Genomic DNA, 17,639 nt, shown 5'->3' on the forward strand with positions numbered 1-17,639 from the left:
CAGAAATGCACACACCAGCAGCTTAAATCCTGCTTGTCTTGCGAGACAATGCTCGCAAATCGAGTCAGAATTTAAGAAAAAGAAATTCGCACGTATTGCGAAACGCTCGTAATCTGCATTATCCGCAATCCGAGCTTCCACTGTACTAGCCAAAAATCCAGCCAGCGAAAGAAAATTTATTAAACGGGTTTCTGCTGGTTAAATGTTTTGATGGTATTTATTTTACATTCTTACCCTTTTTCTTTATACTGTGGCAAGTAGGGATGTCCGATACCACTTTTTTAAGACAAGTACCGATACTTTTTTTCAAGTACTCGCCGATACCGATACTTTTATTGTTAATGTCACGTGGCAGTATTTTTTTTTTTTTTTTTTTTACAATGCTTTCTTTTTCTTTCCTTTTTTTAGAGGGGGAGGAGCTGGACGCTGTCTGTGTGACAGCGAAACGGAGAGGGACAGCGGAACGGAGGGATCATGGAGGATGCGGTGACGGTCAGCAGTGATCGCGTGTGGGGGAGTTACAAGCACCAATCACCGCTGTATAAATTTCACTAAAGCAGCTGAAAGCCGCTGGGGGAGAAGCTTGTAACTCCACCACTCGCCGATCACTGCTGACTCTCACGGTATCGGGGGAAGCATCTGGAGCATTTGCCTGAGTAAAAGTACTAGGGCAAAAGCTCAGTATCGGTATCAGCACAACCCTTGGGGCAAGTCATTTCTTCTCTCATTCATTGGGGGACACAGAAAGTAATTTCTTTACTGATGACCCTCCTAACCAGCAGTTGTTGAAATATAAATTAGAAATGTGCTCTCTCCTCCACACATATTCCCTGATGATGTAAAGGAATCCCCTTGACAAAGTCTCCTATGATGAAACACGTTGGGGTGTGGTTTAGCAACAGGAAGTGAGCTGTCTACTCGGACTGTTTGGATGAGATGCTGAGACACAGAGCAGCTTGCGTCATAAGGTGTGCATGTGTTCTAGCCTAACAGTAACACCGGAAGGCAGTTATATTTGATGCCATGGATATTGTCAACTTCAAGTAGTTTTCTATTTAATAAAGTGAGTTTTTTTATGGCATTACACAATTTAGTCCCCTTTATATCTTCATAGAATATGTATGGAGGAGAGAGCACATTCCTGTGAATAGGGAATCCACAGGATTGAGCAACCATTAATTTGAGCCCTTAATGCTGTTCTTATGCAGGTGCATCTCAATAAATTAGAAAATCATGAAATAGTTAATTTATTTCAGTAATTCAATTCAAAAAGTGAAACTCGTATATTATATAGATTCATTTACACAGAGATATATTTCAAGCATTTCTTTCTTTTAATTTTGAAGACTATGGCTAGTGAAAACCCAAAATTCTGTATCTCAGAAAATTTGAATATTGTGAAAAAGTTCAGTCTTGTAAACTCATGGTGTCACACCCTAATCAGCTAATTAACTCAAAACACCTGTAAAGGTTTCCTGAGCTTTTAAATGGTCTCCCAGTCTGGTTTAGTAGGTTACACCAGTGGTTCTCAACCTTAGTCCTCAAGATCTCCCAACGGACCATGTTTTTCTTTACTTTGCACAGCTGCTTGAAATCCAATATCAATGACATATTTATAAAAGCTATTTTATCTAAGGGAAGTTCCCAAAACATGACCCATTGGGGGTACTGGAGAACTGAGGTTGAGAACCACTGGGTTACACAATCATGGGGAAGACTGCTGACTTGACAGTTGTCCAGAAGACAGTCATTGACACCCTCCACAAGGAGTGTAAGTCACAAAAGGTCATTGCTAAAGAAGCTGGCTGTTCAGAGTGCTGTATCCAAGCAAATTAATGCTCAGTGGTCCAAAGTCCTCTTTTTCCGGATGAAAGTAAATTTTGCATTTCATTTGAAAATGCAGGTCCCAGAGTTTGGAGGAAGAGTGGAGAGGCACAGAATCCACGTTGCATGAGGTCCAGTGTAGAGCTTCCACAGTCAGTGATGATTTGAGTAGCTAGTCCTCTGCTGGTGTTGGTCCACTGTGTTTTTATCAGTACAAAGCCAGCGCAGCCTTCTACCAGTAAATTCTAGAGCACTTCATACTTCCTTCTGCTGACCAGCTTTATGGAAATGCTGATTTCATGTTCCAGCAGGACTAGGCACCTGCCCACACTGCCAAAAATACCAATATCTGGTTTAATGATTATGGTATTTCTGTGCTTGATTGGCCAGCAAACTCGCCTGACCTAAATGCCATAGACAATCTGTGGGGTATTGTCAAGAGAAAAACGACACCAAACCCAACAATGCAGATGAGCTAAAGGCCGCCATCAAAGCCACCTGGGCTTCCATAACACCTCAGCAGTGCCACAGGCTGATCGCCTCTATGCCACGCCGCATCGATGCAGTAATTCATGCAAATGGAGCCCCGACCAAGTATCAAGTGCATACTATACTGTACATGGCCATACTTTTCAGTAAGCCAACATTTCTCTATTAAAAATCATTTTTATATTGGTCTTATGTAATAATCTAATTTTCTGAGATACTGAAATTTGGGCTTTCGCTAGCTGTAAGCCATAATCATCAAAATTAAAAAAAAAAAAAAAAGAAATGCTTGCAATACATCACTTTGTGTGTAATGAATCTATATATCATGAGTTTCACTTTTTGAATTGAATTACTGAAGTAAATTAACTGTTTGATGAGGTTCTATTTTTTTTTAGATGCACCTGTATAAGACAGGCATATAGTTCTGGTGAATGTCTGTTGGAGTGGTGACATACAGGAGCACTAGTGTAACACTAATGAAGTTGGGTGTCACGTTTAAAATCACTGAGAATCATTTTTACAGTGACACTTGATTGTGTAGAGTTTTTAACCACTTACCGACCGGCTCCTGTACATATACGTCGGCACTTTGAAGATGGATATCTCGGTAACAGCAGTAGCTGCTGCCACAACCGATGTATCCATCTTTACAGGAGCTGGTTCTGTGTACGATAATGGTGGTCTCTGCGGTGGGTTCGCCGCGAGATCACCGTTGGCGGGTTCGCCGCGAGATCACCGTTGGCGGCGGGAGAGGTGCCACCCCCCCTCCCGCCGCTCTCCGCCGCTTACCGGAGGCGATCGGGACCTTTCTGTGCCTGGGTATGGAGACGAGTGAGGCTAAGATGGCCCCCACCCGTCTATACCATTGGACGGCTGAAGCGACGTCATTACGTCAGCTCCGCCCACTTTTCTTAAAGGCATATTTTTTTATTTCATTTTTTCAAACGACTTTTTTTTTTTTTTTTTTTTTGCATCTTAGTCCAAATATGAGATCTGAGGACATTTTGACCCCAGATCTCATATTTAAGAGGACCTGTCATGCTTTTTTCTTTTACAAGGGATGTTTACATTCCTTGTAATAGGAATAAAAGTGATCCAATTTTTTTTTTTTTTAAAACAGTGCAAAAATAAATATAATAAAGTAAAATTAATAAGAAAATTAAAAAAAAATTTTTTTTTAAAGCACCCTGCCCGACGAGCTCGCACGCAGAAACGAACGCATATGTGAGTAGCGCCCGCATATGAAAACGGTGGTCAAACCACACGTGTGAGGTATCGCCGCGACCGGTAGAGCGAGAGCAATAATTGTAGCCCTAGACCTCCTCTGTAGCGCAAAACATGCAACCTGTAGAATTTTTTAAACGTCGCCTATGGAGATTTTTAAGGTTAAAAGTTTGACACCATTCCACGAGCGGGCGCAATTTTGAAGCGTGACATGTTGGGTATGAATTTACTTGGCGTAACATTATTTTTCACAATATAAAAAAAAATTGGGCTAACTTTACTGTTATCTTATTTTTTTTATTCAAAAAAGTTAATTTTTTCCAAAAAAAGTGCACTTATAAGACCGCCGCTCAAATACGGTGCAAAAAAAATGACCGCCATTTTATTCTGTAGGGTGTTAGAAAAAAAAATAGTATATAATGTTTGGGGGTTCTAAGTAATTTTCTAGCAAAAAAATGGTTTTAAACATGTAAACACCTAAAATCCAAAACGAGGCTAGTCCAAGTCTGCTACTGATACACTGGACGCCATTTTTTACATTCACGTTGTTTGCACTTTATGTATTTAGTTGATGATGTATATGATTTTGTTGTTTGGATTAATTTATGCACAGCCCAAAAAAAGTTTTTTACGCATGTGTACATACATGGGAAAACACGCATTTATTATACAGCCCATCCTCGCATTTTTACACAGGAATTTTCTGTCAGTAATCTGATGTTCATACACCAGCACTATGTGCAAGTACCCTAATAGAGCATTTTCCCAGTTTCCAATTGTCCCGGTAGTACTACCATAGTTTCTAGCTGTCTTCTGAAGCATGCTGTGGTAGTATGTGACAGTGTATTGTAACATTACATACACTCAGTGTCAAGGGTGGCAGTTAAAGTAGAACTATAGGCAAAACTTTTTTCTGGTGCCTCCATGGCAGCATACCTGTGATAAGCTTCACCTTGAGCTTCTCCCTCAGGACCAGTGAATATTATAAAAAGAAATTATAAAAAGAAAGGATTAGGGTACCCCCTGAATTTCAGGTTTGTTTCTGCTTCATGGGCAGCCAGAGCAAACGTATCTATTGAGACCATCTGCAGAGCGGCAACATGGTCATCCCAGTTTGAGACACTACAGGGTGGACACGGGCTCTATCATCTGTGAAGTTTGGCAGACAGGCTATTAAGTTGGCCTTTGCTTGTTCTGAATAACCTTTTTTCAAATAAATATTTCTCATTCATTGACAGACACAGACTTCTTTATTCAGAACCATAGGGTTATATCGCCCCCTACAGGAGTAGGACACTAGGCAGACAAAAGACTTGGCTACACCCATGGGCAGTCCTAGGGGATATACACACCCCTCTCTGCTACAAGCCTTCATTTTTTTTCTGCCTAGTCAGGAGTAAGGACCCAGTTTCGTGTTGGGATCTCTTGTCCTGGCAATTTTTATTTACTTTTTTTTTTTCCTGGATTTTTCCGGTGCGATCTACAATCAACTGCCGGGCTGGGCGGCGGGGCTGGACATTCGCTCCAGTGGTCACTCAGGTCTGGCCACCAAGCATGTGCAGACCGCAGCTACACGCTAGGTCGGCCCTGCGAGTTAAACGTCTCATGAGGTTGCATACAACCGGGTCTCAGGTCGAGTCGCAGCGTCCCTCATGGCCGACAGCCCCCCAGTTCGGTGGCGAGCAGGTTCTGTCTGGAGTGATGCCCGCTTGGTCCTGGTATGGTGAGTAAAGGTCCCCCTCTCCCCTTAGGGGTTTTTTTGTGGTGGACGCGGGCCCCTCCCCATGTTAGCCGGTCCTGCGCCCTGCACCCTCTTCCTCTCCCCCTCATATGAGCTAGTGTGTCTGTGGTCTTCCCTAGTACCTGAGGACTTCCTATGTCCGGGGGCCATTTTTCCATAGCCGGCGTCCTTTTCCCTAGTGCCTGATGACTCCTATGGCCGGCGGCCATGTTTGTGTAGCTCGGCGGACATGATATGGTGGATTTTTGATTCCGGCAACGGCGGCCATTACTGTGTAGCCCAGGACACTGTTTTTTTGCAGATGGAAGCCCCTCTTTTTAACTTGGCACTGACTCCTGTGCTTTCTTCTCCCTTGGACGCCACATGTGTGCAGGTTGACATCTGAGGCAGCAAGCGCTACATTAGTGGGGTGGTGGGTCTGGGGGATCCCTCCTCTCTCAGCTGCAGGCTGTGGGGTGTCTTGGTGGTCCGGTACCACTACCGGTGTGGGGGGGTGTCTCATTGTAGTGGTCACTCTTGGGGTGGAGCTCTCCTTTTTCTCTCTTATGGAGTTTCCCCACCTGACCCCCTGTTAGAGGCTGCAGGTCCCTCTGGGTCCCAGTCATCCATTGACACACTGATGGCGGCCCTGGAGTCCTTTGTGTCCCGGGTGGAGGTGGCTCTTGGGCGGCGGAATAGCAGGAAGCGTCCCCTGCCTTCCCCTGCTTCATCTGTCTCGTCAGATCCTGAAACTGATTCGGCTGCCATGGACGGGGCCCACCCTGCGGGGTCTGCGGCCGTGCTCTTAGATCTCTCGGACAGTGAGGATGATTCCTCGGCCCCAGTGGCTGCGCACGAGAAGGCGCTGGTGGATGCACTGATTGCTTCTGTGTGGGAAACTTTTAAGATGAAGGATGCAGCCACGGCTGTTGTGGAGGCGCCGGTCCCCTTTGGCACTCACAAGCCACCTCACAAGGCAAAAGTGTTCCCTTATCCCTCCTTTTTTGACAAGTTTGTCTATAAAGATTGGGAGCGTCCAAAACGCCCCTTTGTGATCCCAAAGTATTTTGCTGTGCGTTATCCCTTTAAGGAGAGTCTGCTCAAAAAATGGACAACTCCGCCTGTGGTGGATCCCCCGATTTCCCGGTTGAACAAAACCACTAAGATTCCTGTTGAGGACTCTCCGGCCTTTAAAGACCCGGCTGACAGGAAGGCAGAGTCTCTGAGCCGCACTATGTTCTCTATTGCGGGTTCAGCGCTTCGGCCGATTTTGGCTATTGCTCTGGTGTCGCAAACGCTGACAGAGTGGGCGAAGCTGTTGGGCCTTGAACTGGAAGGGGACCAGTTTCCACCTGCATTCATGGAATTAGCGGACCAACTGGTCCAGGGGCTGCAGTTTGTCTGCAATGCCTCTTTGGATGCAGCTCCCTTGCTTTCTAAGCTATCTGTTTCAGCGGTAGTGCTTCGACGGGTTTTGTGGCTGAAGTGTTGGACTGTGGACCAGGCCTCAAAGAAGGCCCTAGCTGATCTGCCTTTTCAAGGCGATCGTTCAGAGGGGCCGCTCTGAATGATATTAGGAATGTCACAGGGGGAAGGGTACTTTTATTTCACAGCCAAAGAAAGGAAAGGAGCCAAGTCGCAAGCGTGGCCCTTCCTTCTCGGCACACAAAGTTTTTTCATCCCTCAGGGTCCACTGACAAAGGCTCGAAGTCTTTCAAGCCCCCCTCGGGAGGTTCTAAGCAGCCCTGGTCAGGCAAACCGAGAGCGTTTCTCCAGACCCCCAGATAAGGCTCTTTCAGCATGAAGAGGCGCCCTCACCTGCAGTCCGGGTGGGGTGGACGTCTTCACTGGTTTCCGGCCCGTAGACCTCTCCGATAAACGACAAGTGGGTCCACGAAGTAATTTCATCTGGTTACAAGATCGAGTTCCAGACTTGTCCCCCAAGCAGATTTTTTTCTGTCCAATCTGCATCTGTCTCCAGACCGCTTGTTAGCCCTCCGGGGAGCGGTACAAGGCCTGTCGCTCCGAGGGGCGATTGTCCCAGTTCCGGTGTCGGAACTTTCCAGGGCTTTTATTCAAACTTATTTACAATCCCCAAAAAGGAGGGTACGGTACATCCGACTCTGGACCTCAAGGCCCCGAAACCGCTATGTGCGGAAGTTCAGAATGGAGTCCATTCGATCCGTGGTGGCATCTCTTCATCAAGGGGGCTTTCTTGCCTCCATCGACATCAAGGATGCCTACCTGCACATTCCGATTTTGTGCACAGCACCAGCGGTTCCTCCCCTTTGCGGTGGGAAAGGAGCATTATAAGTTTGCGGCGTTACCCTTTGGTCTCGCCTCCGCTCCTCGGATCTTCACCAAAGTGTTGGCCCCGGTTCTGGCACTGCTGCGCCAGCGGGGAATTTCTGTTCTGGGCTATCTGGACGACCTTCTGCTGCGAGCGGCCCTGAGTGGCGACGTGGAGATCAATGTTTGGATTCTGGCAGATTTTGGATGGCTGATAAATTACCCAAAGTTTGCGTTGACCCCAGTTAAGAAATTGGTTTATCTGGGTCTGACTCTGGATTCCGCTTGGGCCAGAGTGGTCCTTCCGCAGGACAAATTCCAGAAATTATAGGCGGCATCCCGCTTGCTGCTGTCCAGCAGGTGGGTCTCCCTGCAGACTTGCATGCGGGTACTGGGCCTGATGGTGTCTAAGTTTGAGGCGGTCCTGTTCGCTAAGTTTCATATGAGACCCCTGCAAAGGGAAATCTTGTTAAAATGGGACAAATGTGCTGAGTCTCTAGACAGTCAGTTTCGGCTGAGTCAAGGAGCCAAAGGGTCCCTGATCTGGTGGCTTCATTCCCTGACTCTTCGGCAGGGGAAATCCTTTCTCCTGCTGTACTGGACGGTGGTCACCACCGATGCCAGTCTGTCCGGATGGGGAGGAGTCCTGGGCCTGAGCTCAGCTCAGGGTCACTGGATGCTGCAGGAATCCAGGCTACCTATCAACATCTTGGAACTCCGGGCGATCAGACTCTGTCTGGATCATTGGACGGATCGGCTTCAGGGGCTCCTGATACAGGTCCAGCCAGACAATGCCACGGCGGTGGCCTATGTCAACCACCAGGGAGGAACGAGGAGTGTTTGCCGGCCTGGAAGTAGCCGGCATTCTGTAGTGGGCAGAACATTTCGTCCGGGCCATCTCCACCGTTCACATTCCGGGGGTGGGCAACTGGCAGGCGGATTACCTCAGTCATCAAGTAATTGGACAAGGGGGATTGGTCTCTCCATCAGGAGGTATTTCAACAGATCTGCCTATGCTGGGGATCTCCAGAGGTAGATCTGATGGCATCCCGATTCAACAGGAAGGTGCAGAGGTTTGTGGCCAGGTCTCGGGACCCTCTGGCGGATGCCTCAGACGCTCTGGTTGCTCCGTGGGGCCAGTATCGTCTGATCTTTCCTCCTCTCAAGCTCCTGCCACGGCTGTTGCGCAGGATTGAGGCCAAAGGAATTCTGGTCATTCTAGTGGCCCCGGACTGGCCTCGTTGGTCCTGGTACGCCGACCTGGTTAGTCTGGTCGCAGATACCCCCTGGCAGCTGCCTCTCAGGGAGGATCTGCTATCTCAAGGGCCGATCTTCCACCCTGCCTTACCGTCGCTGGCTCTGCGTCGGTGATTCGGACGCTGCTCAGAGCTAGAAAGTCTTCTTCCAGGAAGAAATATTATCGGACGTGGAAAGCGTATATTTCATGGTGTGAGTCAGTGGGGTTTCACGCATGTTCCTTTTCGGTGGCTCGGATTTTGACTTTTCTTCAGAGGGGCGTTGAAAGAAAGAAAGGTGTTGGCTTTGGCTTTTTTTTTTCAACATTCCCTGGTGCTACCTTCATTCAGGGAGTGCAACATGTGGTTCCACCGGTGCGATCTCCCTTGCCACCGTGGGACTTGAATCTTGTACTTTCGGTTCTACAGAAGCCTCCATTTGAGGATATTCGAGAAAATTCCCCTGCTCACGCTATCACAGAGGGTGGCCTTCTTGGTGGCTATTACTTCTGCTCGTAGGGTGTCAGAGTTGGCGGCGCTATCCTGTCGCACGCCCTACCTGGTGATTCACAAGGACAAGGTGGCGCTTTGTCCTTGTTCTTCTTTCCTTCCAAAGGTTGTCTCTGCTTTCCATTTAAATGAAGACATCGTGTTGCCTTCTCTATGTCCCCGGCCGCAACATCCGAGGGAATTTTTCTTGCACACCTTAGATGTGGTACGGGCAGTCAGGGTGTATTTGGCGGCCACTGAGTCTTTTTGAAGGTCAGACTCTGTTCGTGATCACGGACGGGCCAAAAAAGGGGCTATCTGCTTCCTCAGCGACCATTTCTAGATGGATCGGGCAGAGGGTGACTCAGGCCTATTCTATCAAGAGTCGGGTTCCTCCCTTCCCGGTGAAGGCGCACTCGACTCGGGCACTGAGTGCCTCCTGGGCCTTCCGTCATAAGACGTCAGCAACGCAAGTTTGCAAGGCGGCCACCTGGTCGTCGGTGCACACTCACAAAATTTTACAAAGTGGATGTGCTGGCATCTGCGGATACTTCTTTTGGCCGCAAGGTTCTGCAGGCTGCAGTCTAGTGGGTTTTTTCTCTCGTGAAAGGGGTTTTAATGCTGGTCAGGTGGGCTCCAGGTTGTCCTGGGGTTTTTTTGTTTTTGTTGGCTGCCCCACCCCTCATGTTAAGCACTGCTTTGGGACATCCCAGTGGTTCTGAATAAAGAAGGCTGTGTCTGTCAATGAACGAAAGAGAAAATAGGATTTTTGACTTACCGTAAAATCCGTTTCTCTGAGTTCATTGACTGACAGACACAGCACCCGCCCCTCTATGGAGTTTTTAATACTTCTGATACTGCTTGTTACATAACTGAAGGCCTGTAGCAGAGAGGGGGGTGTATATCACCTAGGACTGCCCATGGGCGTAGCCAAGTCTTTTGTCTGCCTAGTGTCCTACTCCTGTATAGGACGATATAACCCTATGGTTCTGAATAAAGAAGGCTGTGTCTGTCAATAAACTCAGAGAAACGGATTTTACCGTAAGTCAAAAATCCTATTTTTTTTTTTCTAAGCATGATCCTACCCGTTTCAGCTAGTTATTTATCACAGATATGCTGCCATGGAGGCACCAGGAAAACTGAAAATTGTGCCATACTTACTGTAATTTTTTTCTCCCTGGTGCCTATCCATGGCAGCATATGATACCGCTCTCGGCTGAGCTATATTATGGATAATGCTTAGGGTACCCTAATACTTCCTTTTTTAGAATAGTCACTGGTCCTGAAGGAGGACCTCAAGGCAGAGCTTATCACAGGTATGCTGCCATGGATACCAGGAAAAAAAATACAGTGGGTATGGCACAATTTTCTGTTTTTTTTTTTTTTTTTTTCTTTTTTTTTTTTTCTTTTTGGATAGAGCAAGGAAGGGTTTTAACCCCTGTCAGATTTTTTTTTTTCACCATCTCTGTGCCATTGTAGAGATTTCCCTTCACTTCCTATCCCATAGCCAAACAGGAAGTCCCTAAAAATTAAGGAATTCCTTGGGGACCCCCGGGTCACCAAAACTAGTGTCCCCATGGGAAGATTTTCCCTCTATTACTTTTCTGGGAACAGCCCAAATTTGGGATTTTCTTTTACTTTCTCTTTCAATGATAATGGTAAACAGAACAAATGTAGAGGGTGAATCTCCTTAAAGGGGGCAAAGAGAGCAATAAAAACTGACAGGTGAACCCTTCTCCACACTATCCAAAACTAAAGTTTTGCTTTAGTTATACTTAAGACCTTCTATATTAAGTAAGTTGATCACTACTGGTTAATCCTTATAATTAACAATGCATAATTTACATAATGACCTACGTGATACATCTCGGTTTGTTTTTATCACACACAAGAAAAGACATTTTTTTTTGCCTGGGTATATTCTACTTACTCTCCAGCACAGTGTACACAGTCACCATTCCACCATACAGATGGTCATCCACATGGCAGTGCAAAAGCCATGTTCCTGGGCTTCTGGCATTCATTGAAGCAGTTTGAAAAGTGCCAGGAAGAAAATCAAATACATCCGCCTGGAGTTTCCGACCCCTCTAAATTACACAAAATGAGTAACAGTTTAATGAATAGTTTGCATATTCAGCTTTAAAGCCTTAACTGACATTCTGTAACGTTAAACATATATAGTGCCAATTGGAGGATGTCTATACATATGAAAACACATCATACTGTTTATATAACATGAGACATATCCCTGCTAAAGTTACAGAAATTTGCTTAGACATAGTAAAGCTGATATATTGAAATCACAGAAAAGAATCTCAGCTGTTTTCCCATACTAGGTGATGCATTTCATTTTTAGAGTGTAAGCTCTAATGAGCAGGGCCCTCTGATCCCTCCTGTACTGTATTGTAACTGTACTGTCTGCCCCATGTTGTAAAGCACTGCGCAAACTGTTGACGCTATATAAATCCTGTATAATGATAATGGCCTTAGTTTAAAGTGGAAAACCAGGCTAACTATGAAATACTTGCCCAATAGTCGTTTACATTGAACTGGACCTTATCCTGTAATGTTGTAGATGTTTTGCTGCTAATCCAAGCTGCTGATTTTAGTCTTTCACACTGGGGGGGCGCTAGTGGTAAAGCACCGCTAATTTTAGTGGCGCTTTTGGAACACTAGTGGGGTGCTTTTAACCCCCACTAGCGGCCGAATAAAGAGTTAAAAGCACAGCTGCCGAAGCGCTTTGCTGGCGCTTCGGCAGCGGTGCCCATTGATTCTAATGGCAGGGGTGGTGGAGGAGCAATGTATACACCCAAAAGATGCTGCTTGCAGGACTTTTTCCTAACATCCTGAAAGTGCACCACCCCAGTGTGCAAGCACTCTGGCTTTTACACTGGGGCTGCAGGGAAGGCGTTTTTCAGGCACTTTACTGGCGCTATTTTTAGCCCAAAAGTGCCTGAAAAACACCTTATTGAGTTTCTGAATATACTGTACACTAGTATTTTCAGCCATGATGATGTCAGTCACCCTAATTCAATCACAATGGACTGTTTTAAGTTACTGTACAGGTTAATTGTCCAAGAACAAGATGGAAGCTGTGAAACCATTCTGTGGTAATTCTATAATCTAATCCCACTGTGTCATGAAGTCTGGTTCACTTGTTAATCAACCAAGTTACATGGCTGAAGATATGAACTGTCGAATTGCCAAGGTAGAGCTGTTGAAACGGCACTATGTATAAAGTATGGGTGATAGATACAGTTTAGGAATGTTTTTTTCAGTTTGAAGCGGATGATCTCTTTCATGCCTTTTGTAAACCAGTTGTCTTCTTTGTCCAAAATGGGTACCTCACGGTCTTTGAAAGACTATTCCTATTCCTTAAAGGAATGTAGGTGCATTAGGGTAAAAACATTTCACCATTTGTTCCCCCAAACACTTACCTGACTCCTCTCTGTAGCTCTTCTCTCTTCACTCCATGCTCTCACAGGACAATGAGAGGAGCAGGTTGCAGGGAAGAAATTTGCTTGATTCCTCCATCAACACAGATAGTGTTGATGTGGGAATCCCTGCTGGGTTCTTGTCTTCTCCCGGTAGGGGAAGCCATCCCCGCCGTGAGAAGACATGGATTATTGTTAGCGGCTATTGCAGCCGCTAGTGATAATCGCAGGTAAAATCCATCATGCTGGTTGTACCCAAGCTGATCGATCAACTTGGTACAATCAGCCTGCCCATACACCGTTTAAATCTCGGCCAGGTTCTTGCTGAACCAGCCGAGATTCAAGCTATGTATTGCCTGCCTAACTTCCGCTAACTTTACCACAACCTGGATAAACGAGAACCATCACAGATAGCTATATTAATAGTTAGCATATTGTTCTATCCCAAATATATTTGTAATTTTGTCCAGCCAGCCCTAAAGTTTGCACATCCCTAGCAGCCAGGACACCACGGAAAACTGGAATGATTTCCTGTAAAACCACATGTCCACCCAATTATTTTTAAAGAGGTCTCCCACCTAAATTATTTTATAGAAATCACACTATATTGACTGTACTGTGCCTTACCCCTTACATAACAAAACTGTATCACAAATACATTTGTAGGTGGATTTTTGAGGCAAAACTCACAAAAATAACCATTAAAATTCAGATAATTTTATTAAAGTAAAAAAAAAAAAAATCTTTATCAAAAGTTATCTATCTTCAAATAATCATTTCTTTTGATGCAAATTTGTAATTTTTTGTAAGGGGTGTGGCACAGTATAGACAACATAATGGGATATCTGTAAAATAACTAATGGTTCCTATGGTGCATTATTTTTTTTTTTTTGGCTTCCACTAAAATGCAGAAAAGAAACAATTGGTCTGGTGTCGCCCGTAAGACACCTCCATCCCAATAATGTACAACAAAACACAGAAAGGTCACCCTGGGACTTTAAATGAGGTGAATACGGTTAGCCAATGAATATAACGAAGTAAGTACAGTCTCAAGATTTATTCAGAAAATGTCATACATAACAGCATGAATGAATACCAAGCTGATGAGATGGTACATATAGTATAAAAATTGTCATTGCACGTACAATTATATATAAAATGCAGTATACACAAGCATCTATAATAACCCTGCATGTTTCGTGAGACAAGACTCTTCTTCAGGGGTGAATGTGTCTGTGATGTATCTAAAGTTAAAAATAGAAAATAAAACAAATGGGTATATGCACAATGATGATAATTATGGCAGAGGGGGTTAGAGGGTTCTAGCACGAGAGACCCCATACTCACGAATTGGCTAGGTCAGGTTGCCAAATGCTGGATTCCCAAACGGCAGCAGCAACAGATGTCCAGCTCGGGAGCGGAGGGGGCGTGATCAAAACTGACCCCAACAGGGGGCAACTGGAAGGCAGACATGGCATGGGTCGAAGTGTGTCTCCCTAAAAGTTTCACAATGTCCATTATGGCAACCTGACCTAGCCGATTGGCGAGTATTGGGTCTCTCGTGCTAGACCCCTCTGCCATAATTATAAATAATTACCATAAATATTTGTTTTATTTTTACTTTAGATACATCACACACACACACGTCCACCCCTGAAGAAGCGAGCCTTGTCTTGCGAAACGAGTAGGATTATTATAGATGCTTGTGTATACTGCATTTTATATATAATTGTACGTGCAATGACAATTTTTCTACTGTATGTACCATCTTATCGGCTTGGCATTCATTTATGCTAAAAAAAGGGGGGTTTGGCTAGATAGTCCTCAATATAATACGGCACCTCATCCCAATTAATTTTGTAACAGTGGGGAAAAGGTAGGGGGATTATAGCGGTGCCGGGATTTTGAAAAGAGTGTATTGCTCTCATGGTTTAGAGAAGCAGGATCTCCCAATCTATGGATAGTGTAGGACCCACTAATCATGGGGTACTTTGCCGCAGTAAGTGGGCTTAGCACCATATAGCAATATGGTGTGACCAAATCCCCATATTTTTTTTAAATGTTTTTTTTTTTAAATGTTTAGGTGTTTTAAACTAGCCTTGCTGGAAGTAAATGTCTTTTTTGCATGTGTGCGCTGTAATATTTTCTTCTACTGTACAGTCTTATGGCTGCACCATCTTTAATGCATCTTTTAGGGTGTGCCCACCAAATATCTTGTTTGTTTTTTTTTTTTTTATGTTATGTAAACAAACACGGAATGCTGGACAGACTGGAGAGCCAACCTAAACGGTGGCGCTCCAGAGTGCCAGATGATGTTATGATGATCCAGGTGGATCATACGAAGTGCTAATGGCAGAAAGCGGGCTGGCACTGCTGGAGGGCAGTGCCAACCTTGGGTGTCCATACAGCCAAGGCGGCACAGGGAACTGCACTTCTCAGGGGGCTGACCGAGCACGCCCCTGTGGCTAGGCCATCAGAAGGGGAGGGGTGGAGGGGGGGAGAAACTGGGGGCAGGAAAAGAAGAACCAGGGAAGGGACCGGACGCGGGCACCCAACAGTAGGGGGAGAAACGGGACGTAAGCTTGGGCAATGATGATATGATTTTCATTTTGAATATATACCATTATGGTAAAAAACATTATTTCCCCACTTGTTCTTATTTCCCTTTTTTTGTCCTTCCTTTTTTCAGTAACTACTCATCTGTGACCCCATCTAATTTTTCACATGATTATCAGCACACTGGGCGCCCTTATTTTCTCTTGTTTTTACTAAGATACAGACTGTGAGTCATTCAGAGGCTATGTTAGCACTATTTCCCTATGGTTGGATATTCAGACATATTCTGGGCATCCACCAATACGATGGCATTTATACTCTGTTCTCTTTTTTGTTTCTCGGGCCCTTTTTTTCGCCCCCTGCAGCCACCCTATTTGCAACATAGGATCTTCGGTTCACTCCGGGGGATTGTAGGTCCGCCTACTGTGAATTACCGGTAGGTACCTAACAACCATCGGAACGGGAGGTGGGGTTGGGGTGACCTGATGGCCGGGGAGGTGTTCCCATCGGGGGGGGTTGGAGTGGTCGCTCGTCCTGGCAATTTCTTTCTTGGGGGGGATTTTTGGCCATGTCCGGTAGCTTCTGAATGTGCAATTGAACTTGGTTTTGTCTATATATATATATATATATATATATTTACATTTTTTTCTGATTATTTATTTCTTTATTCAGAATTCATGAAATTAATACAGGTATAACCATCTTTCCCTGAGGAAGCCAATGTAGGCGAAACATGTAGGAACATAGTACCTGTTAACAAGACCTGCCGTCATACCACTGGCTGGTTCTTGCATTATCGCTGTATATGCTGGTTCTGTATTCTGTACTTTTTTTGTATACCCTTCTTTTAAATCTGTTTGTTAATAAAATATTATATTTTTAATACTTGTGTATTACTTTACAGTATTCAAAATCCTGGCACCGCTATAATCCCCCTACCTTTTCCCCACTGTTGTTACATTCATTTATGCTGTTAGGTATGTATGACATTTTTTTAATAAATCTTAAACTGTATTTACTCTCGTTATATTCATTGGATAATCGTATTCACCTCATTTAAAGTCCCAGGGCGACCTTTCTGTGTTTTGTTGTCCACTAAAATACAGGACAGAAAATAGTATTCTAAATTTACTGCTGTTCCAGTTATTTAGACCTCTTAGAGATCCTGGGTCAGCTTTGCTGGCAGCTAGAGTGTGATAGTAGAAGAACTCCAAACATTCATCTCCCCTTTTGTGCTGCCTATCCCCAACACAATCCTTCCTCTGGAGTTCCAAGGGTAAAGGCTGACCTTGGCTGCAAAGTGCTGTTCTCTGGCACCCCCAGCAATGTTGCCCAGAGGGATATTCGTTTTTATTGTGCCTTGGGCCTCTACTGCAGCATGAGTTTTTATAAACACTTGCATAATTTCTATTCTAAATCCTTTATTGACAATCCCAAATTAGCGCCACTTTGGCAACTGAAATCTGTGTTTTAAGCAAGATGCTCACAGGTTTGTACCTTTGTACTTTTAAACCTTCAGGTCACCTTGCCCAATCAAAAGCTTTGGGTGAGTTTCAACCCTTCCCAGAACTCTTACTCCTAAATCTAGGACTTGATGGACTTTGGCTCCAATTGAAGGCAGCCCAAAGGCCACAAATAGGTGTGTAAGCTCCAAATCAGGTGAAGTATTTTATTCTTTAAATATTTAAATCTTCATACCTATACTGGAAAACAAGAATTTTAGATTTCAGTGTTGGCAGTGCCTATGATCTTGTCTCCTGATAATAAAATTATGCTGTTTACTGCATTATTTGAGCTTGTAAAACAGTTTGTACAGGTTTTTTTGTATTCTTGATCTTCTTTTAAAAATCCTTTTGGCTGATTTTGAAACTAGAGCTGAACATTACATCTCACAATTCTTTCTACATCAAATCTAATGTCAGATGCTTGTGTAAAAACATTTTTAAAACTGAGTTAAATAATGAAAAAAGTATTTTCCAAATTACAGTAAATGTGGTTACCGTATATATCAGGCTATGGCCATGCCAATGTGCTGTATGTATATCAACTTCATTCCCCATACCCATGATGTGCCAGACTACATGATCCCCAACCTTCATGGTCAGTTCAACAGCATTGGCATACATTCTTCCATTGATACCTGTAAGAAAGTCTTTGATTACATTATTGCACAGCTATTTGATTAACAAAGTGTTAGCATCACTGTTTTGTGAAACTAAGTACAGCTATTTAGCAGTATTTTATGTATAGTCAGCCATTCTCAAAGTGCTTTATCCTGCTGGAAAGGACAATGCCACTGTCAGTGATCTGTTCTGCTTAGTCAGAATCCTGTTGTTTTAAAATTATGTACTTGTAACCAACTCAGGACAAGTGGTTGTG

The 17,639-nt window shown here is 44.5% G+C and overlaps 1 protein-coding gene across 1 annotated transcript in view; it reads right to left on the bottom strand.

Moving 5' to 3' along the window:
- The window catches only part of LOC141139611 (ceruloplasmin-like), a 281,017-nt gene that overhangs the window by 4,483 nt on the left and 258,895 nt on the right, over positions 1-17,639 (bottom strand). Inside the window, exons 17-18 of the mRNA XM_073625912.1 lie at positions 17,261-17,400; positions 11,201-11,357 (exon numbers count right to left, since the gene is read on the bottom strand). Of these exons, the coding sequence (XP_073482013.1) occupies positions 11,201-11,357; positions 17,261-17,400 (297 nt within the window). The remainder of the gene's footprint in view (positions 1-11,200; positions 11,358-17,260; positions 17,401-17,639) is intronic.

The sequence above is a fragment of the Aquarana catesbeiana genome, linkage group LG04 (genome assembly GCF_042186555.1).
Source record: "Aquarana catesbeiana isolate 2022-GZ linkage group LG04, ASM4218655v1, whole genome shotgun sequence".
NCBI classification, from domain to species: domain Eukaryota; kingdom Metazoa; phylum Chordata; class Amphibia; order Anura; family Ranidae; genus Aquarana; species Aquarana catesbeiana.